At 35.0% G+C, this 23094-nt stretch overlaps 1 protein-coding gene across 2 annotated transcripts in view; it reads left to right on the top strand.

Moving 5' to 3' along the window:
• The window catches only part of BBOF1 (basal body orientation factor 1), an 83657-nt gene that overhangs the window by 41788 nt on the left and 18775 nt on the right, over positions 1–23094 (top strand). For both annotated transcript variants that reach the window (XM_074235738.1, XM_074235737.1), the window contains exons 5-9: positions 11706–11786; positions 12262–12332; positions 13275–13419; positions 16104–16597; positions 21128–21235. In XM_074235738.1, coding sequence (XP_074091839.1) covers positions 11706–11786; positions 12262–12332; positions 13275–13419; positions 16104–16597; positions 21128–21235 — 899 coding nt within the window. The remainder of the gene's footprint in view (positions 1–11705; positions 11787–12261; positions 12333–13274; positions 13420–16103; positions 16598–21127; positions 21236–23094) is intronic.

Here is a 23094-nt window from a genome sequence, read left to right as displayed (position 1 = left end):
TTTACATTTTGCCTTACTATCATATTTTACTTCAATACAATAAACTTCCATAAATGTTCCACTAAATGAGTAAACTTCATTGAGAAATACCACATTAACTTAAGCTTGTAACATACACATCTTTTTTTTCTTTTATTAAAGATTTTATTTGAGTTTTGCAATTTTTCCCCCAATCTTACTTCCCTCCCCCCACTCCCCCATCCCCCCACGGAAAGCAATCTGTCAGTCTTTACTTTGTTTCCATGTTGTACATTGATCCAAATTGAGTGTGATGAGAGAGAAATCATATCCTTAAGGAAGAAATAAAAAGTATAAGAGATAACAAGATCAGGCAATAAGATATCTGTTTTTTTCTTAAATTAAAGGGAATAGTCCTTGAACTTTGTTCAAACTCCATGGCTCTTTATCTGGATATAGATGGTGTTCTCCATTGCAGACAGCCCCAAATTGCCCCTGATTGTTGCACTGATGGAACAAGCAAGTCCATCAAGGTTGATCATCACCCCCATGTTGCTGTTAGGGTACATACACATTTCTTAACCTTTTGTTGTCATGACAATAATGACTCAAACATCCTTAACCAAAATGAATTCTTTTCTTCCCAAAATATTCCCAAATATTCCATATATTTTCCTTTTCTTGATGTACTTATCTGATACAAATTCCTTTCCTTAAATTAGACTTTGAAACTGTAAAATTTCCCATTCTTCTTAAATATCCCCTCTAACATAAAAATGAAGGAGTCTTAATTCCTATCTAAACATGTAGCTAACAACAGGTGTCAGAGTCACATACCTAGCCTATCTGGCTATTAAATCTACTTGACCTAAAACTTCTCTATCTGGTTTGCTTATATCAGTTTACTATAAAGATCCAGGACATTAAAGGAAAATTCCTTTATAGATATAATTTTGAATGTCAGTGTCCAGGCAGAGGTCATGTGAATAGTCAAATGTCTTAGGCCAGATTTATTCTACCAGGTTGAGACATTATCCAAATGGCACTTTGGGGGAAATCAAGTCAGAAGGATCCAACCTCCCCTCTGCCTCTGTTCTCTGAAGTCAGCAGAGCAATCCCCATCCAGAAACTCAATGTGTTGATTTTGAAGATCAGTGCAAGAGAAATCTTTGACTCTTGTGGAAACCCCACTGTTGAAGTTGAAATCTTCACTTTCTTTTTTTAAAATTTATTTTTTATTAAAGATATTATTCGAGGGGCGGTTAGGTGGCGTCGTGGATAAAACACCAGCCTTGGAGTCAGGAGTACCTGGGTTCAAATCCGGTCTCAGACACTTAATAATTACCTAGCTGTGTGGCCTTGGGCAAGCCACTTAACCCCATTTGCCCTACAAAAAAAACAAACAAACCTAAAGATATTATTCAAGTTTTACAATTCCCCCCCCCATCTTACTCCCCCACCCCCATGGAAATCTGCACTTTCAAAGGTCTCTTCCAAACGGTTGTGTCCAGTAGGGCTTCTACTGGCATCCATGAAGTCCTAGAGCTCTGAGACAATGATAAGACCCATATGGGGAAAGTTTTCTCAAAAGCAGTTGAGAACATCAATAAAACTATTACCCTGACCCTGATTAGTAAGAAACTGAATGGAGAAAATTGACAAATTGATGATAAAGATGGATGGCTCTGAGAATAAATCTAAATTTGGAGCAAATGCCATATTGAGAGTGTCTCTGGATGCTGAGGCCAGAGGCTGTTGAGAAAGGTCTCTCCTTGTTCTGCCATATTGCTGACCTTGCAGGCAATGAAGAAGTCATCCTACCAGTTCCAGCCTTCAATGTGATCAATGCTGGCTCCCATGGTGGTAACAAGCTAGCAGTGCAGGAGTTCATGATCCTCTATGTTGGAGCAGCAAACTTCAAGGAGGTCATGCACATTGGAGCTGAGGTAACCTGAAGAATGTGATTAAGCAGGAATATGGACATGGACAGGATACCACCAATGTAGGAGATGAAGGTGACTTTGCTCCTAACATCCTGGAGAATGAAGAAGTTCTAGAGTTGCTGAAGGAAGTGATAGACAAGGCTGGCTATACTGACAGGATTGTAATTGGCATGGATGTTGCTGCCTCTGAATTCTCCTGCTCTGGGAAACATGACCTGGACTTCAAGTCTCCTGATAATCCCAACAGATACATCTCACCTGCTGAGCTTGGAGACCTCTACAAGGGTTTTATCATGGATATCCAGTGGTATCTATTGAAGATCCCTTTGACCAGTATAATAGGGTAGCTTGGAAGAATTTTACCAAAATGGCACACTTCCAGGTGGTAGGGGATGATCCCACAGTGACCAGTCCTAACCACGTTGAAAAGGCTGTGAATGAGAAAGCATGCAGCTGCCTCCTGCTCAAAGTGAACCAGATTGGCTTTGTGACTGAATCTCTCCAGGCGTGTAAGCTGGCCCAGTCCAGTGGGTGGGGTGAAATAGTTTCCCATCATTCTGGGGAGACTGAAGATAGCTTCATCACAGACCTGGTGGTTGGTCTCTGCACTAGGCAGATCAAGATTGGGGGCCCCTGCTGATCTGAGCATTTGGCCAAGTATAACCAACTTCTCAGAATTGAGGAAGAGCTGGACAGCAAGGCTTAATTGGCTTGAAGGAAGTTCAGAAACCTTCAGGCCAAGTAAGTTCCATGGCTATGAAGTCTCAGAGCTAGTAGGCTACAGTCACCTCTGTAGAAGTCCTTGTTCAAAGAATGGGCAGCACCAAGCAGTAGACCAGTTTTGTTTTGGGGATGGGGGCCTCTGCTACCTAACAGCACCCCTCTCTCTTCCACCTTTCTCTGTTGTTCTCACTGCTTCATTAAAACTGTCTTATCAGAGACTGTACCTGATCTTTTGGTCCTTGGTTGGAAGACCTTAACATTTTGTGACTGGGCTAGAATGATCTGTTCTTACCCCCACCCCTAGTGTTGATGTGCAGCACCATATACTTGTGATGCAGCCCCAACAAGCCCACAAATCAGATCTTTAGAGGCTTCTATGTGCAGAAGAAAAGAATTCAATAATCCCCCCCCCCAAAAAAAAAGGATCCAACCTTAGACCACACTGAAAAGTCTCCCTTTCAACTGCTCATCTCTGTCATCTGAAGTTTCTAAGTTCCCATTGGCTTCCTTGGCAACCAAGAACACATTAACCCAATAACATTTCCTTTTTGCTGACTGTCCTGGTATTAGACATTAAAAAGGGAAAACTGATTAAAAGCTCTGTAGTTATTTTACCTAATAAGAACTTCAAGTGAGTACAATTCACTAAATTCTCAATTATAGTCTTAATGAAGTCCCAATCAATGAATCCCCTATCTAAAGCTCTAAGTATCCTTCCTGGCCCTACATGCCTCATCTCCTACCTCTGCCTCTGGTCTCCAGTTCCACATCCTTTTGTCTGAAATCATATCTACTATATGAAATCATATTTCTATATAAAGATGTTGTATCAGGTTCCCCTTTGGCTAGAGAACCCTCCTTCTAGCCTGTTGTATTTTATAACAAACACTATCTTTTGGCTAGAAGATTGCCTATCATCTCCTAAATTCTTACATAACAATCAGCTAAGTATTGTCACAGAAAAATCTCAAATTATCATTCTTGTGTTTATCTTTCTCATACTGCATAGGTGCTTTTACTTAAAAGCAAACAATCACAGTTTTAGAATATATATATAATATATATATGTATATACACAAAATATTCCCAATTTACATACATTGCTAGAAACTTCTATAAAGACAACTTCACATTATTCCTGTTTAACTACTAGCCATATTCAAAATACAAATTATTACTTTCAGAATTCTTTAAAACCAATAGAACATCTTAGGCAACTTTAAATCTCCAACATGTGTTATTAGCTCCAATATAACAAAACAGCAGTAAGAATACCACATGAATTACAAAACAATCCTTCCATTATTACATTATATATGAACCCACAGATCTATACCAGAAGAGGGTCATAATTTTTGATATTTCCCTTATTACCCTTTCAAAATTAATTCCAGGCTTTAACATTACAATATTCAAATAGCTTATTTGTTCACAAGGGAGAACCAAATAATTATATATTTATGAAAGCATATCATATAACTGATAAAAATTTTTCCACATCTCTACTTAGACCCCATACATATCAGCTGTCTGCAGTTACCATGAGAGACGTCCACATTCTTGACTTATTTAAAGTTAAACATCTTTACCCAGATCTTCCAAGAAGCCAGTCTTATTCATATATAATGCAGCTCTTATTTATGCCTTGGGTAAACTGATGGCAAAGGACTAAATCATCAGATGAAACCTCAGTTTCATTTAGTTTGCTATCAATTTTACAAATTTAACTTCCCAACAGTTTTTTTGCAAGGTAGTGGGGTTAAGTGGCAAGGTCACACAAGTAGGTAATTGTCTGAGACTGGATTTGAACTTAGGTCCTCCTGAATCCAGGGCCTGTGCTCTATTCATTGTGCCACTTGGCTACTCCTCTGACACTGCTATTGTGGCTTCTGGGCAAATTACTTTACCTTTCTGAGTCTTAAAATGAAGGAGTTGGATTAGATGCTCCCTAAAGTCCATTCCAACTCCAAATCTATAGTCAATAAATATTTATTAGGCACCTTCTATGTTCAGATGTTGTGGTAGGCACAGGGGATGTGAAAAAGAGAGTCCTTGATGGAATGGACTAATGGAATGTAATGGAAAGGACACAAGGGGATTGATTGTGATCAAGAAAGAACAAATGATGGGAACTGAAGGAAAAGAAAAAATGAAGGAAAAAAGAATGAGAAATACAAATCAAAATGACTCCAAGATTAATATGATGGATCCTACAATAGCAATAAAAAATTAAAGATAAAATTTAATGTTGGTAAAACTATGGATTATAGTCATTGCAATATATTCTTGGTAATATTATAAATTATTACAAAAAAATTTAGAGCAAAACCTGACTGTATACAAAAAAAGTTGCAATGTCATCAGCAGCCCTTTTCAAAAATTGTGAACTTAACACATCAACCATACTCTCCTGATTGTATCTTTACTTTGCATGAGTTTACCTTCCTAGCTTTTTCTGAGACCATCTCTCTTGTTATTTCTTGTAGTACCATAGTATTCCATCACAATCATTTACTACAACTGGACATCTCAATTTCTGATTCTTTGCCACCACAAAAGGAGCTGCTATAAATAATTTTGTACATTTAGATCTTTCCCCTTTTAATTGATCTATTGATCTATTGGGGAAACAGACCTAGTAGTCGTATTGCTGAGGCACAGAGTACCTACAATTTTATGACCTTTCAGGTAAGAGTTTCAACTTGTTCTCTAGAACAATTGGGCCAGTCTACAGCTCTACTTACTGTGCATTAGTCTTTGTTTTTCCACATCCCTACCAGCATTTATGATTTTACCCTTTTTGTCATTTTAGCTGATCTAATAGTTGTAAAGTGGTAGCACTAAGGTTTATGATGTTCATTTCTCTAATAATGATTCGAGTGTTTTTTCATATTACAATTGATAACTTTTGATTTCTTCTTCTGAAAATTACCTGTTCATATCCTTTGACTATTTTTTGCTACATACAGTTTTTTAAAAGTTTGTATTAATTGACATGAGTAGCAAAGTGGCCTTCCATATCCCTTTCTGAAATTCTTTTTTTTTTGTATTTTGTAAAATATATAAATATACAAATATACAATATACAAAAATATAAAAATAATGCACTGATCTTTTTTTCAACTCTCTATTAAGGTCAAATGTAAAGTTGGAAAGTCTATGATATGAGAATAACAATAAATGATGAATGTAAGGGGAGGTGTAAAACTGTTTGATGATGATGTTTTGTCATTAATCCTTGAAGAAGACCATCAGGAAAGTGATGCCATAACAAGCACATGAATTGGATTTGAGTGAGGGGGGGATGCTATGCTAAGTTATCAACCTCCCTTTCTCCTCCGGAGTCTAATGAGTCCAATGGCCAGATATGAATCAGACCAAGTGGAGATGGCCCTAGATACAAAGCAATCAGGGTTAACTGACTTGTCCAAGGTCACACATCTAGTTAAGTGTCAGATGTCTGAGGCTGGATTTGAACTCTTGCTGTCCTGACTTCAAGATCAGTGCTCTAGCCACTGACGGAACACTGACCTTGGAGTCAGGAGGACAGGAATTTGAAAGCTGTTTATTGAAGGAAGGAACTGTTGGCTAGGTTTGAACCGACTCTAACACCAGGTCATTGGGAGAACAGGTATTTTATAGGTTGACTGCTATAGGAAAGCAGGGTGCTGTGATTTCCATGGGTATTTGAGTTACTTGGGATCTCCATGGAGATTGAGTTGTTTGGAGTTTCTATGGAGGTTAAGATTTGTTTTCTCAGGCAGGAAATGATATTCAACTGGGCAAGAGTGAAACACTACCCACCAAACCCTTAATCCTACAAACACTATTCAGAAACTGAATAAATTAATACAGAGCCTTTATGTGTGTTCGTAATATTTTCTCATTCTGCATCTAGTTAATTAGCTCTCTGACAAGAGATAGGGAGCATACCGCATTATTAGTCTTCTGAAGTCAGTGCAATGATAAAATACCTTTTAACCCAGTAATGATCATACGACTTCATGTCAGACTGGATAATCTTTTTTTTTTAAATTTTTTTTCTTTATAATTTGGTTTGACCTTGGTCTCTGAAAATCAGGAAGACCTCATGATCTATATGAAATCCTTCCATTTAGACTATGCAACTCATTCTTCATGAAAAAGTCAGCTATTAATGAATATATGTTTTATCTGTTTTATGCTTGACTCAGTACTGACAATTAGAAGATCATTAAAGTTATTTCAGTCAGTGAATCTTACTAAGAAATTTTGTGAATGATCTTACAATGTGATGGAATGGTGTAAAGAAGGTGGAACCCAGGGGCAGCTAGGTGGCTCAGTGGATAAAGCACTTGTCCTGGAGTCAGGAGTACCTGGGTTCAAATCCGGTCTCAGACACTTAATAATTACCTAGCTGTGTGGCCTTGGGCAAGCCACTTAACCCCATTTGCCTTGCAAAAAAAAAAAAAAACCTAAAAAAAAAAAGAAGGTGGAACCTGTAAGGCTTCATTTTTCTTAGTCAAATACTTATATTATAAATAAATAATAAACAGGAGGATTTTTGCATTTTCTGTACTTTTTACTTAGTTCTGTTAACTGTTAAGATGATAATGTGTTATAAAAAAGTCATTTGTTAAAGTCCTGTTTTTCTTTCATGTCATCAAGGACAGCTAGCTCTGAGCTTTCATAAAGAATTTATAGACATGGAAGAAACTTAATATAGTATACATTCCATTGCCTTTTTTGGTGAAAAATAGCATTTATGATTTTTTCCAATAGTTTAATATCTTCCCTTTTTGGAGATATCATACAAATAGATTCTGGGAAGATTTATGTGAATTGATACAAATAAGTGAACAGAACCAGAAGAACATTGTACATAGGAACAACAATATTGTAGGGGCTGCTAGGTGTTGAAGTAAATAAAGTGCTCGGCTTAGAAATTAGGAAGACTCATCTTCCTATGTTCAAATCTGTCCTGATACATGTACTAACTGTGTGACCCTAGGCAAGTCACTTAACCCTTATTTGTCTGTTTCCTCATCTCTAAAATGAGCTGGAGAAGAAATAACAGACTACTCCAGTATCTTTGTCAAGAAAACCCCAGATAGGGTCATGAAGAATAGAACACAATTGAAAAACTACTGAACAGCAACCCAACAATATTTTAATAGTGATCAACTGTGAAAGACTTTGATCAAGGCACTGATCCAAGACAATTACAAAGGACTCATCATGGAAAATGCTATCTGCCTCCAAAGAGAACTAATGAATGTTCAGGGCAGATTGAAGCATAATTTTTCACTTTGGTTTTCTTGCCTTTTTTCTTTTGACAATATAACTAATATGGAAACATGTTTTTGCATTATTTCATATATAATTGATATATTGCTTGCCTTCTGTATGAGTGGGGGTGGGGTTGGAGAATTTAGAACTCAAATTTAAAAAAAATATATAAAATTTTTAAAAAGGTAAAGAAAAGAAAATAGATCATTAGTGCTTTTAAAATTGTGCCACCTTCATCAAAACACTCTCCTGTGTTTTAGGTGGTTTAATCCAACCATTTTCCCCAACTTGATTTAATTAAGTACAGTTTTCCTTTCCTTATATGGCATATCTAGTATTGAGATAGTGATTCTAACTGTGATTGTTCCATTCTTATATCTAGTTGTCTTCTTTCTTTATCCATAACTTAGAATCTAACTTAAGTGAATATGAGGCAAATTTTTCAAGTTATCATCAAAGGATAAAAAGCAAGCAAAGTAGACTGTATGTACTTTTTCAGGATAATGAACATCTAATATTTGAAAAACTGGTGTTGTAATAAGCAGTATTCAAAACTCTATGCTTCCTAACATTCCTCCATTACTTTTCATTTCAATTGAGGGTGTCAGCATTCTTTTAGTCATCTAGAATCACAACCTAAGAGTCATTCTCCCCTCTAAATCCATCCTTGCATCCAATCAGTTGCCAAATTGAGACTATCTCCATGTTTTTGTATCTATCCCCCTGCTTAAATCATAGCTACTCTGGTTCTTCAAGACCTCATCACCTTGAATCAGCTATTAAGATTGTTTTCTAATTGTATTCTGCATCCATCTTCTTCTATCTACTCAATCTTCCACACAGTACTAGATTGATATTCTTAAGCATTTCCATCCCCTCCAAGTCAGCCTCCAGGCTATATTTCCCAGTTGATTATACCTCCTTTTCTTTCACACATCTCCTCCCTCTATGTCCTTGTCATGTCTGTCTCCCCTGCCTGAAATGCTCCCCTGCTTTCATTTCCACTTTCTTGCAAGACTCTGCTCAAGGGTCACTTTCTTTAAGGACACTTTTCTGCTTCTCTTAGTTGTTAAAAAGCCAAATAATTTGTGTTTTTATATATATATATATATATATATATATATACATATACATATACATATACATATACATATACATATACATATACATATACATACATATATACACACACATACATATAAATGTATATATTTGTTTGTATTTATATGTTAATATATTGTATTTCTTTCCCACCCCTCTTTTAGTTTCTTGTAGATAAAAGGATTGTTTTATGTCTGGTCTTTGTATATCTGGAGCCTATTATAGTACTTGGTACCTACTAGGGAGTAATAAATCTTTCTTGATTTATTGATAGTGGATTTCATAGGTATTTACTTGTGTCATCTTTAAGCCCTAGTACATGATCAATTTTAGTAGAGTTGCCATGTACCATTATCCCTATTAAATTTTCTCAAGAGGCTTGTCATATCTTAGTTTTCCAAGATTTTATTCACCTTCTTAGCTTTCTTATTTTTTATTTTGTGGTTAGATCTATCTAGTTCTGAGAGAGGGATATTGAAGTATCCCCCATAATTAAAATTTTGCTGTTTCTTTCTCCTTGTAATTCACCAAGCTTCTCTAAGAATTTGGACACCATTACCACTAAGTACATACATGCCTAATAATGATATAGCTTCATTGCTATGGTGCCTTTTAAGTAACTGTAACCCCTGATTTTTTTTACTTTGATTGAAGCATAATATATTTTATTCCAGCCTTTTACCTTTGCCATATGTGTATCTCTGTTTCAAATTGTTTCTTGTAAAAAACACCTTATAAATAAAAGACATTGAAATTACAAAAAAAAAAATCCCAAACAAACCTGAAATTTAAGGAATTATAACTGAGGAAGAAATGAAAATGCCTCTCCATTCTTTCTTTCTAGAGGTGAGAGACAATAGATGTGAAATACCGCATCACATTTGGATGATGTATTAAGTAGTTTAGCTAAACTAATTTTCCCCCATTTTCTTTATGTGAATTGAATGAAATCTCTTGAAAGGTGAGAAACAGGTTATACTGGGAAATGAATGTGATATAAAAATATATCAATAAAAATTTCAAAGAATTTGTTGGTGGGAAAGGTTATGAATATATTTTTAAGTCTTTTTCATTTTTCATCTTTTTTTTGTTCTTATCTCATCTTTAAATATCTTTCAGGTGACTTAATTGAGTCTATCATCAAACTTTCTCTATTATTCTTTTAAGTTGAGATATTTATGTTTTCTTCCTCCCCAAAATTTTTCAAAAATAAATTTTACTGGTGATTTTTGTCTTTGAATTGCATCCATTTCATAGCCACTACCTCCAGACAAAAGAAAATGAAGTAAAAAGATCAATACAAGAATTTTGTAAAATAATGTGTATATTTTCCTAAAATTCTTTCACTTCTTAGCTGTGATAGAGGAGATATGGGTTGTTATCTTGTTTCCTGGATGTTTTCTCCTCCATTATTTAAGTTGAACTTCATTTTAAGGATATTTTCATTTATTTTTTCATATTGCATATCTTGCTCTCTTGGTTCTCCATCATTTTATTAAATCATCTTCTGTTTCTCTGTCATTTTTCTTTTACACTAACTTATACCATACACAAATACATTTGCATGCCATAGTTTTTTCCAGAATTTCTCCCTTTTAGAAGGTACTTTTTATTCTAAATAATTGCATTATCTCTCTTGTCAAGGAGATAAAGTATTTTCTGGGTAAGTAGGTTTTAGTTTTTTATTTCCTTATTATGAAAATTAATTTACATGAATTAAACTTCTCAAGGAATTGGCAATAGTCTATTTCTTTATATTCTTTTATCTATTTCCTTTCTAAGAGGTTTTAAAAATAGGTCATGTTAGAATTGCCTCACTTTTCTTCTGCTTTGATGATGATTTGGATCTTTGTTGTAGCAAGTCAATGGTCCAACTATACGCAGATAACTTCACTTAGACTGCCTGTATATCAGTAACCAGTTAGTTGAAGATCACTCATATGGATGGGAGATTAAGCTTGTTTTATTTACCTTCAAAGAGGAGCATTAGGAGCAATGTGGGGCATTTGCAGAGAAGTAGATTTATACTTTATGTGCTAGATAACATCCTAACAATTAGAGCTATACAAAAGCTATATGGTTTTCTCCAGGAGGTAAGACTGGATCTCCACTTTATCAGGATATTGTAGATGGGATTCTTGGCTAGATATGATTTGGGTTTCATTAACTCTTGAGTTCCCTTCTAACTTGGAATTTCTGTGATTCTGTGATTTCTTTGATCCCTTTGAAATTTATAATTTCTAAGATTCAATTTATTTCAAAGAAGCAGTTTAAAAAGATGAATATAAAAACATCAGGCATTTATCTGAATGATCTGAAAACCTTAGCATTCCTAAAAGTTAACTTTAATCTTTCTAAAACTAATGTCTATTTAATGAAAATTAGAGAAAAAAATGAAAAAAATTAATCCAAGGTTATAATATATATATATATCATCGTTGAATATCTTAGATTGAAAACAGTTGTAGTACATTTTTGAATTATGTAAATGTTTAATATTCTAGATTCTAAGACATATTCTGTATCTTTTTTAACCCTAAGTAAGATTAGTGAAATATACTTCCCAGAAGTTGTTACAAATGGATCTTTATCCTTTCATATTCAGGATCAAGAAATTTTGGAGAATGCTTTAATTTCTTGAGAAAGAATTTTACTAATTCTATATAGAAAAATCAATCCTGTTTTAAAATTGACTATTTTGTTTAATTGTAGCTAAAGGATACTTTAAGAAACACAGAGAAGAACCATCGAGAAGCTCTTCGAAGATTAGAAGGCAGATTTTTTGAAGAAAAGGTATAGAATATAGAATAAGAAATTAAAATAGAACAAATTCCTGATCCATCTGTATGTGCTTAGATATTTATTAATCTTTGTATTAATTTTATAACCTGCTTATAGGAACAGTTTTCTAATATGATATGAATTTAGGAAATAAGTAAATCAGGCTGATATAGAAAGCTACTGCTTTCTATTCTTTTCTTTATTCCTTCCCTGCATTTCTCTTTTTTTAAAAAGAGTTGGTTAATAATAGATACCCCGAAAAGGTCTTTCCTGCCTTTTCTTTCTCATCTGTTAGTAAATTATTCAGTAGTTAAGCATATTCAGTAACTATGATCATTTTTCTTTCTCCTTTCCCACAGAATGACTAGACTAATTCAGCTGTTAATTTTATTATACGTTGAAATTTTTTCCAAAAATCTAAAACCTTAATGCGCATTAGCATTTTTATCTACAGTTTAGTATGTTACCAACTTTTTCTTTCTGTTAGTGCCGACTAGAGAAAGAAGCTGAGAAGAAGGTAGTCATGCTGGCAGAGAGAGCCCACCAGGAAGCCATTGTGTAAGATTATTTTTGTCCACCTAATTTTTCTCTCTTGTGCTTCTTTTATTTTAGTTTTTATCTTTTTCTAGATCTGTCCTTTTCTTATTCTTTACACTTTACTTTTTCATGCATTTTTCTATTTGTTAATTTCTCTTTGTTATTTTCTCTGTCATTTTTGCCTGTAACAGTCATTTAGGGTCAATTAGTAAAGTTTGAGAACTTCAACTATGTAATTTTTTAAAATAATTAAACATTTTCCTGACATTCTTATTCTCTCTTTGTCCTCACTGATGTCAGAGTCATGTGAAGCAATTATTGACCTATTTTGGCCATTCCTTTGTGTGCTTATGGATTTTCTTAAACTGAAATTTAAAAAGATAAAAAGATAAATGATTTCATCAGTATTTCCACTTCCAATAGAGATTGAAAACCCTTTGTGTTTTAGGATCATAGATTTAAAGCTGGACTGGATCTTAGAGGTCATCTAGTCCAATCTAGTTATTTCATAGATGAAGAAATTGAGACTCAGAGAGACTTATCCAAGGTGATACCACTAGAAAGTGTCAGTTTGGGTTAGTACTGAGACTCTGGTTGCAGAGACAGCACCTGTTCCTATGTCTCCTTTGTCCCCCAGACCTCAATCAGTGATAAAATTCTTCAGACTTGATAGGGGTCTGCCTTCTATTCTTCCTTTCCAGTTCAGGAGGAAGGGCTTCCTTCAATGTGGATTTATTAAGTGCTTACCAGGAGCAGGGCATTGTGAGAAATCATTCTGGATAAACAAATAGAGGTAATGACAAAGTCAGAGTTTTCATCCCCTTGCATAATCTTTGGGTCTTGAGGTTTCCACTGTGAAGACTTAATGCAGGGATTTTTTGGAAATTTTCTTAAGCCATTGTCCCCAAATGGAGATGTCAGAGTGGTCATGGATTTGATCTCATGCCTATTGATTTGTTGCAGTCAGTTGAACAATGCTGGAAGAGCTGTATTTAAAGAGAATGTTCGTCTTCAGAAGGCTCTTGCTTTCCATGTGAAGGAAGCCAATGATCTACAGAAAAACTCAAAAAAGTTGCAAGAGAATCAAACTTTGCTTCTACAACAGAAGGTTCTTGCTCCTGTTTACATCTCTACTTCATCTATTATTAGTAATATGTTTATAATGTTATACAGGATTCTATAACATTACCTTGATTATTCAATTCTATCTTCATAATAACCAGAAAACAATTTTGAAGCTGTGACTTGTTATGCTAGGAATTGCTCAAAGCAAGTCAGAAACATAAAATTTCAATTCTCTAGAAGTTGGTAGTAAGTTAGGTGATAAATCTGGATTACAAAACGAGGAAGTTTGAAAGATATTAATTTAACATAAAATATAGGTATGTCTATATAGACAGCCCCAGTCCTGGTCTTGTCACCCTGTCCCAGTGAACCTAAAAACCTGAGACTGGGACAGCATTATTGGCAGCAGCTTCAGAAATAGTGAGAAGACTTATGGGGAAGATAGCTTCTAAGGACATATCTGTCTATTAATTCTTGAACATGTAAAAACCAAACCTGTGGGGCAGATAGGTGGTACAGTGGGTAGAGTACTGGCCCTGGAGTCAGGAGGACCTGAGTTCAAATACGAACTTAGACTGTGGGCAAGTCACTAAATCCCATTGTCTTGCAAAAAACAAAACAAAAACCCAAAGTCAGTATGTTTGTCTACTTTCATGATACTTTGAATATATAGTATCATAGGATCATAGGAAGCTGATAACTCTAATCCTCTTTTTTTCAAGCCTTCTCTTTTACTGAACTTGAGTGGTTAAATGATTTGCCCAGGATCACTGCTGTTGATGGGCCTTATTTCTCGAAAAAGACCATGACATCAGGGAGGTGATGCCATGACAAACACATGAACTGAATTTGAGTGAGGGGGTACTATGCTAGGTCACCAGTCTCACTTTCTTTTCCAGGGCCATTTGGGAAGTCAGTGGCTAGATATGAATCAGGACAACTGGAGATGACTCTGAAATGCTAGGTAATCAGGGTTAAGTGACTTGCTTAAGGTTACAAGGCTAGTTTAGAGTCAAATGTGTGAGGCTAGATTTGAATTCTCATTCTCCTAACTCAAAGGCCAGTGCTCTATTCATTGTATAACCTAACTGCCCTGCAACAGGGTTAAGTGTCTTACCATGACATGAAAATGAGTCTTCCTGAGTCCAGACCTAGTGCTCTGTTCACTAGGTGACTAACAGAGCAAGAATGTGAACTTGGCCCTCTGAAACCAAAGCCAGTACCCTTTATACTGTAGGATATATCATCAAATCTCAGAAATTTAAGATTGATTTATAAATCAAGATGCCATTTTCCCCTCTCCTTTAATGAAAAATTGCTTCTAAGTTTAGGCATTTCTTTAGTTGGGAAAGTTGTGTGCCTAGGAATTGTCAACATAGGGTGGAGCCTACAGATGTGTCTCCTGACTTTGTGATGGCTCAGGAGCTCTCCACCTTCCTGATTATGGACCACCATCAAAGACTCACCCAGCCTCATATAATAGTACATGGGACTCCCTCATGCTCATCATTATAGTGCTTAAAGAAGTCTTAGCAACTTGTAAAGTGGGTATATTTTCTTGAACTTTCATAAACATGATTGAAAAAATTACTCTGCACATGGCTTAGTAGGATAGATTAGACAGAGGAGAGATTGCATATAAGGAAAATAGGCAATGAGGGGCAGAACTTCAGTAGTGGAAATGAAAAGAGAGGGGAAGCCTAAGAGAAATATGACTTCATATTTGAACTTGTTCTTTGCCTTCAACCATTACCAGAATTCATTAAAGATTAATATTGCTATGTAATAATAATAACAATAATAATAGTATTGTATTGGTTTTCTTCATGAAGTATATATTTTATTTTTATACTCTTGTACAAAAAATTAGTTTTTTGATTGGGATCATGGTATATTATTACGAAATACCTTAGTGGTAAAGTGAAAATTTGTAGTAGAACAGGTGATTAACACTGTTAAAATTATAGGAAAGTTATATTTTATTTGCAGAAATATCTACATATAATAAAGTATTTGCAATCTGGGTCAGGGTTGCATAGGGAAGGGGAAAGAATTCTAGATTGGTAAGGGGAGGGAAAATCTCTTTTTTTTTATCCTTGCTGGGTAAGTTGCTTTTTCTTCCTAGAACTAGCTGCCTTCCTCATTTGCACAACAAGACAACTGACCTATAAAACGAATATCTTTTCTGATACTGATGTTCTAAAATGTAATGTAAGGAAATACAGTGCCTCCTAAGTAATTTCTTTTTCAACTTTTTTTTATGTACTTAGCCAGTATTTAAATGAAAGTGTTTTCCTGTGTTGTCAAGCTAACTCTGGTGTTATAAAGAAATTAATATATATATGTATATAGATATAGATATAGATATTTATTAGACAAAGACAGAATTGAAGGGAAACAAGTAGGGAAGATTTCATTTTCTTGTAGTGTATTCTCAAGGATCTTTGTCATCGTGGCCAGTAGTCAGTCAGTAGTCAAGAGTACAAAGATATTAACTCCAAAGCCCCATCCTCAATGAAGTGATAATAACTAATGAAAGTATTTTTATGAGACTATCAGACTGCCTTCTGTGGGAGGTGGGGGAAGAGAAGCAAGATTGGGGGGGAAATTGTAAAATTCTAAAAACAATAAAAAAAGTATTTTTATGGTAACTAATGAAAGTAGTTTTGAATTTTGGACTTATTAAATAAAAATTAAAAATCTGCACTATTTTTCTTTCTACTTTAGGAAACCAATGAGCTGTTGGTTAAGGAAAAGATTATGCAAATTACCAAGCATAGAGATCAGATTGAGTGTCTTCAGAAGAAAGTGGCAAAACTGGAGACATGCCTAGGTCACATGACTGCTGAGTTTGAAACTGAAATTAAAAAAATTCAGGAGAAAGCATTTATAGAAAACCAGGCAGGCCAGGTGGAACTTCACAAGTTGGAAAAAGTCCTTCAGATGAAGGACAGAGAGATGAATCGAGTGAAGAAGTTGGCCAAGAACATCCTGGATGAGCGAACAGAAGTGGAGAGATTCTTCCTTGATGCTCTGTACCAAGTAAAGCAACAGATCAGTCTGAGCAGGAAGGATTACAAGCAGATGGCACAAGCAGCTTTTAATTTGAAAATGAGAGAAGCTTGTGCAGGAAGAACAGAGTATCCCAGAATCCGGACATTTGATGGCAGAGTCAACAGCACCAATAATGTAAACCAAGATCTTAGGGAGGCAGAGAAATGGTATGAATAATTCTTTTAATATCCTAGGTTCTGTTATGTATTTGTATACCATAGATAGATTAGAATTCTTAAAAGTCTTTAATTATATTTAATCAACATATCAGAGTAGGAAGTATATGAATACTGGGGCTTGTGTGAATTAGGGGGAAGGATTAGTTTTATGCTTGATTGAAAATTTAAGTCCTCATGCTTCCTTCCCTTTGGGATCTATAGGCCAATTTATTAGAATCTAGGAGGATAGTCTTTACATGTTCCCACACTGATTGTAAGAGAACTTTTTCTAGTATGTACCAAACTTCTTAACCAAATGCCCTCTCATATTTTATATCTGCTTAAAATGAGGAGCCAACAGTGTTTTGTCCCTATATCTTAAAGTTTACAATACTTTACAATACTCCCAACTATATTCTTTACCACTTTAAGTGCATAGCAATTTGTGGTGGTTTTGGTATTGTACAATGAGTTCATGGATACATATTCTTTCCCTTTTATCAAAGCAAGTGATATGAAATGATCCATGTCTTCAAGGACCTTATAATTTAGTTGACTTCTCAGCAGAATATAAACAAAAACAGCAAGGTAGGATAGCATACGTTAATTGTCAAATGGATGATATGAGATAACACATGTTACAAGACATCAGAGGTAGGCTTAGGCTGCCAGGGGTAAGGCTTGGGTAGTGAATTTTGATTTTCATGTTATTATGTTTCCTTTTTATGTTGCTTTAAAAATTTTTTAGGGCCCATCAACAATTATCTCTTTTCAAAACAAACACATTTTGATTTCCATCTCCAAAATCATTCCGATATATAAACAAGAAAAACATACTGGAAACAGAAAATAACTGTAACTGTAAATTATTGTACATGTAGTCAACTGTATGCCTCTTTTTACTTACCCAAAAGGAAAAGCCATATTAATTTTAACAAGACAGTAGCAAAATTATCCTATTTAAATGAAATTTTTGCTTGTTCAGTGTTTTTACTTTTTAGCCAAATATGTATATTATATTCTAAATTCTGCATTCTTTTTTCTATATCACTTTCACAAAAGTTTAACCATATTTCTTTGAATTCTACATATTTTCATCTCCAAAGAACAGCCACTATGATCCAAAAGAATTCTTATGAAAGAAAAATAAACTTCTGATGGAAGGCTGAGATGAGTGGATCTTTTGAGCTCTTGAGTTTTGAGCTGCAATGGGCTTTACCAGTCTGCTGTCTGCTCTAAGTTCATCCTTGACAGGATGTACACTAGGACCTGGGGCAACCAGCTTGTCCAAGAAAGGATGGAGAGTTTTGTGTTGACAGAGGCCGAGATGAGTAGTCCCTGTGATTTCAGCCTGAGTAGGATAGGGAAATCTAGTCTTTTTTTTTTTTTTAAAGAAAGAAAGGAATCAAGGAAGGCACCTCCCTCCAAGCATGTTGGATGAACCCCCTGTGGTAAACATAGGGGAGGGATAGAGAGGAGTCATAAAAGTTGAGTAGGCTTGGGTTAGTTTGTCATCTGTTTTGGTAGAAGAAATTCCCACATTGAAGAGATGAGAAGTCCATATGAATATTTGAGTATATAGTGCTAATAATACTCCATTACATTCGTGAATTAAACTATTCTCCAATCATTGAACTGAACAGTTTCCAGTTTTTTGCTAATACAAATATTACTATGAGGAATATTTTTGTGTAGACAGGATATTTTCTCCTATCAATAATCTCTGGATTTAAGCACTGAATCAAAGGATATGAACATTTTTCATAACTATTGTATAATAATTTCATTTGGTTCCTTAAAAGATCAAAACAACTTACAGCTCTACAGACAGCCTATTAGGATGTGAATTGTTGTTTTTTTTTTTTTTTAGGTTTTTGCAAAGCAATGGGTTAAGCTAGGTAATTAGTAAGTGTCTGAGGTCCAATTTTAACCCTCCTGACTCCAGGGTTTCTGTAATACTATATATTTCTATGGTTCTTAAGCCTTATCTTTCCATCCCTTAAATGTGCTCCCCCACCCCCAAGGTTCTGTGCATGGACTTAATCTCTTTTTACACTTTTTCTCTTGTTGATCTCCCATTGCTTCATTTATCACCATTCTCTATCTCTCTATTCTTATATATATTTCTAATTCCCTGTTAAATATCTCCAACTGGATATCTCATTTGAACTTCAAATTTAATATGTCCACAAGTGAATTTATTACTTTATTCCCCAAATTTGATTTTCTTTAACCGAATATTTGGATAAGGATGGCATTAGAAACTGGACCTATGACTTTATTAATATGAGGAAGGGTCACACGAGGAGAATCCCTCTACCAATATAGGGTAATATTTTATCTACAACTTTATCAACAACAATTAATTTTCTCCCTAATATTCTTATATTTGTTGATGATACCACTATTCATCCAGTTCTTTGGGCTGATAACACTTTCTGATATCAATTTGGACTCTTTCCTCTTCTTTACCTTACCACCCATATCAATTATCAATCACCAGATATTGTCATTTCTACCTTTTTACAGCTATCTGTTCCTTTTCTTCAGTCCACTGAAACCAGTTATTTCTGTCATCTTATATTGAATAAACACATAAAGGTGGGGAGTTTCTACCCCTTTCTCAATTAAAGACCCAGAGACCTTAATTAAATTAATCAGTGGAGTACTTAGCTGGTAATAAATTTTCCTTTTAATATAAGAACGAGTTCTTAAACATTTTGAAACAAGTTATGAACTTTTAACCTTTGGATGAAGACAGATGATGCCAACAGAGGAAACATTTGTGATTGGCTGAAATACCCAGACACACCATGGGCTTATATATAAAATGTCATTTTTTTTTTTTTGTGTTGATTAGAGTGTCACAGTGGATAGAAGATCCATCTTCTTGGGTTCAAATCTGGCCCCAGACTAGTTGGGTGACTTGGCAAATCACTTAACCTTGTTTTCCTAAGTTCCTCATCTGTAAAATGAGTTGGAGAAGTAAAAGAAAAATCACACCAATGTCTTGGCCAAGACAACCCCACTTGGGGTACAAAGAGTTGGACAGAACTGAAAAAATGATAAAAAAAAACTGTGAGTAATCAATCTGCAAAGTCAGTCTGGAAGTAGAAGTTGGAGTCATGCCTTAGGGAGGAAATTAAGCTTGACAGGCTAGAAAGATTTTCCTTCCATCTTTCTTATCCTGTTACCCCTTCTTTGACACCCCCAAACCCAGGCTCCTCTTTCCACCTCCCCTGAATAGCATTTTCTCCAGTGACTACTCTTGTTCCAAGTTAAGTATTTTTGTTTCCTCCTGGTCCAGGTTCTCATCCCAGCTGTATGTGGTGTCTGCTGTTGTTGTAGTCTATGTCCTAATGGAATGGATATTGTGAGAGAAGGGATTAGACTGACTCATTGTTAACCTCACTCATTCAACCAATATTCTTTCTATTATATGCTAAGACTACAAGAGAGGCAAAAGACAGTCCCTCCCTCAACCTAGTGGAGGAGACAGCATACATACAAACATACCAACAAGACATAAGCAGAATATAGGTAATTAACAGAGGGAAGACACTAGAATTTAGAGGGGTTAAGAAAGACTTCCGGTAAAGGATGGGACTTAAAAGGAAGGCAGTAGGCAGCAGAGATAGAGCATTCCTGACTTAGAGAAAACCAGAGAAAATGCCCAAAGTCCATAGATAGAGTGTCTTATTTGTGTAATAGTCAGGAGGGTAGTGTCACTGGATCCAAGAGTATGTGTTGGGCAATTATGTAAGAAGACTGGAAAAGTAGGAGTTGGCAAGGTTAATTACCACTTGGAACATTAGGTATCTGATTCTTTAGGCAATAGGGAACCATTGGAGTTTATTGATACAGGGGTGATCACTTAATTATTGGAGAGTGTTTTTATGTCTTATAATATCCATTATGGTTTATATATCTTGGATACCAAACTCTTAGCAGAGATAGTTGATAATTTGAAAGATTTTTTTCCTTTTTTTATTCTAAGTGATTTTGCTTTTAGAGTTCTTCAGTTTAATATGATCAATTTTTTGAGGGTTTTTTTTTTTTTTTGCAAGGCAAGTGGGGTTAAGTGGCTTGCTCAAGGCCATACAACTAGGTAATTATTAAGTATCTGAGGTGAGATTTGAACTCAGGTATTCCTGACTCCAGGGCTGGTGCCACTTAGCCGTCCCTAATATAATCAATTTTACCTGCTTTCTTTTTCAATTGCTTCTATCATTTGTTTAGTTAAGAATATATATCTCCTTCCAATAGCTGTGAGAGGTAAATTATCTGTTTCTTTTCTCTATTTGTTCAATTATTTTCAATCATGACAGACTCTTTGTCAAAGATACTTGAATGGTTTGCCATTCTTTCTACATTTTATTTTTATAGTAGATGAAACTGAGGCAAATGGGTAAAGTGACTTGCCCAGAGTCACACAAGTAGTGTCTGAGATAAGATTTGAATTCAGCACTCTGTCCCCTGCCTTTCCTTTAGATTGTATTAACTTGTATTAAATTAATATTGTTCTTTGTAATTATTCAGGACGAACATTCCAAAAGGAATGGATGTGGATATTGGAGACTTGACATGGGAACAAAAGGAAAAAGTTTTGAGGTTACTCTTTGCAAAAATGAATGGTTATTCTCTACGGTAAGTCCCTGATTCTGCAAATAATGGTAACAGTTGAAAATCAAGATAAGTTAACCCTTGGGAACCAAACAGGAGTAGGGAGCATGAGCTGGTAAAGTATCATTTAGGGATGAAGTTAGGGCTAAAGTAACTGGGTTATGTTCAGTAGGTGTGAAAGAACTATAACAGTTTTTAAATCAAAAAATTAGGAAGACAAACTGAGTAAATGCCAAGGAAAATTTAAAAAAGCAAAAGTAAGTCTTGGGACAGGGGTACAAAAAAACCCTAAGGTTTGTGAAGTATTGTGAAGTAGTTAGGATTTTAGCACAAACGATGATAAAAGATGCAAAATGACCAAAATGTTTTGTTTGTTTTTTAAATGCACAAGAACAATTATGTTTTATAGTTTGATTCATTTAATTTTTTCCAGTGTATTACTTAAAACATATGATTCTGAAGTTTAAAAATCAAATTAATTCTTCAGTTCTTAAATGAATCCATGTCTTTACTTATGCAGGGGGAAACCTTAGCAATGTGATTTACAAGATATATATGTCTTCTTAACTTATATGATACTTGCCATTGCCTTTTCATAAGTCTCCTGAGGAGAAACTATACAACCTACTAACTAGGTATTTAACAACTCTGTAGTACCAAAGTAGCAGTGGGGTTGTCCATTTCTAGTTATTCTTTAGTCTTGAACCTCACTATTCAGCTACCTCATTTTCCAGTCATCCTTGGTATTATATCTTTTAGGCCAAACTGGAATAAAATGAAGTTGGGAAATGTATAACAAAGTAAATAAAATTATAATACAACATAGATAATACTGATTTGTGGCTAAGTCAGTATGTAACTGGAGCATTTCTATTTGATTTTGATATCACTGTTTTAGATTAATCCTTAGGTACAAATTGTTATTAATAAAATACTACAGCCAAAATTACTAATGTGAAAATATTTTATATGATTACACACACATATATATGTATATATACATACATATATATTTATCAGATTTCTTATTATCTCAGGGAGGGTAATAAGAAGAAGGAAAGGATAGAATTTGGAACTCAATTTAAAAAAATGTTAAAAATCATTTTTATATATATATAATTAGGAGAAAATAAAATATTTTTTATTAAACATTTTATTTCAGTTTTCAGTTGTACAATTTTCCCCCGTCTTACTTCCCTCCCCCACCCCCCACAGAAAGCAATCTGTCAGTCTTTACTTTGTTTCCATGTTGTATATTGATCCAAATTGAGTGTGATGAGAGAGAAATCACATCCTTAAGGAAGAAACAAAAAGTATAAGAGATAACAAGATCAGACAATAAGATATGTTTTTTTTCCTAAATTAAAGGAAATAGTCCTTGAACTTTTTTCAAACTCCACGGCTCTTTCTCTGGATACAGATGCTATTCTCCATTGCAGACAGCCCAAAACTGTCCAATTGTTGCACTGATGGAATGAGCAAATCCATCAAAGTTGAACATCACCCCCATGTTGCTGTTAGGGTGTACAGTGTTTTTCTGGTTCTGCTCATCTCACTCAGCATCAGTTCAGGCAAATTCCTCAAGGCTTCCCTGAATCCCCCTCCTGGTTTCTAATAGAACAATAGTGTTCTGTGGCATACATATACCATAGTTTGCTAAGCCATTCCCCAATTGAAGGACATTTACTTGATTTCTAATTCTTTGCCACCACAAACAGGGCTGCTATGAATATTTTTGTACAGGTGACGTTTTTACCCATTTTCATCTCTTCAGTGTATAGACCTAGTAGTGGTATTGCTGGGTCAAAGGGTATGCTCGATTTTGTTGCCCTTTGGGCGTAGTTCCAAATTTCTCTCCAGAAAGGTTGGATGAGTTCACAGCT

Source organism: Macrotis lagotis, chromosome 4 (genome assembly GCF_037893015.1).
Source record: "Macrotis lagotis isolate mMagLag1 chromosome 4, bilby.v1.9.chrom.fasta, whole genome shotgun sequence".
In the NCBI taxonomy this organism is placed as follows: domain Eukaryota; kingdom Metazoa; phylum Chordata; class Mammalia; order Peramelemorphia; family Peramelidae; genus Macrotis; species Macrotis lagotis.
Note: the sequence above shows the minus strand (reverse complement) of the source record. Positions and strands in the feature narration are given on the sequence as shown.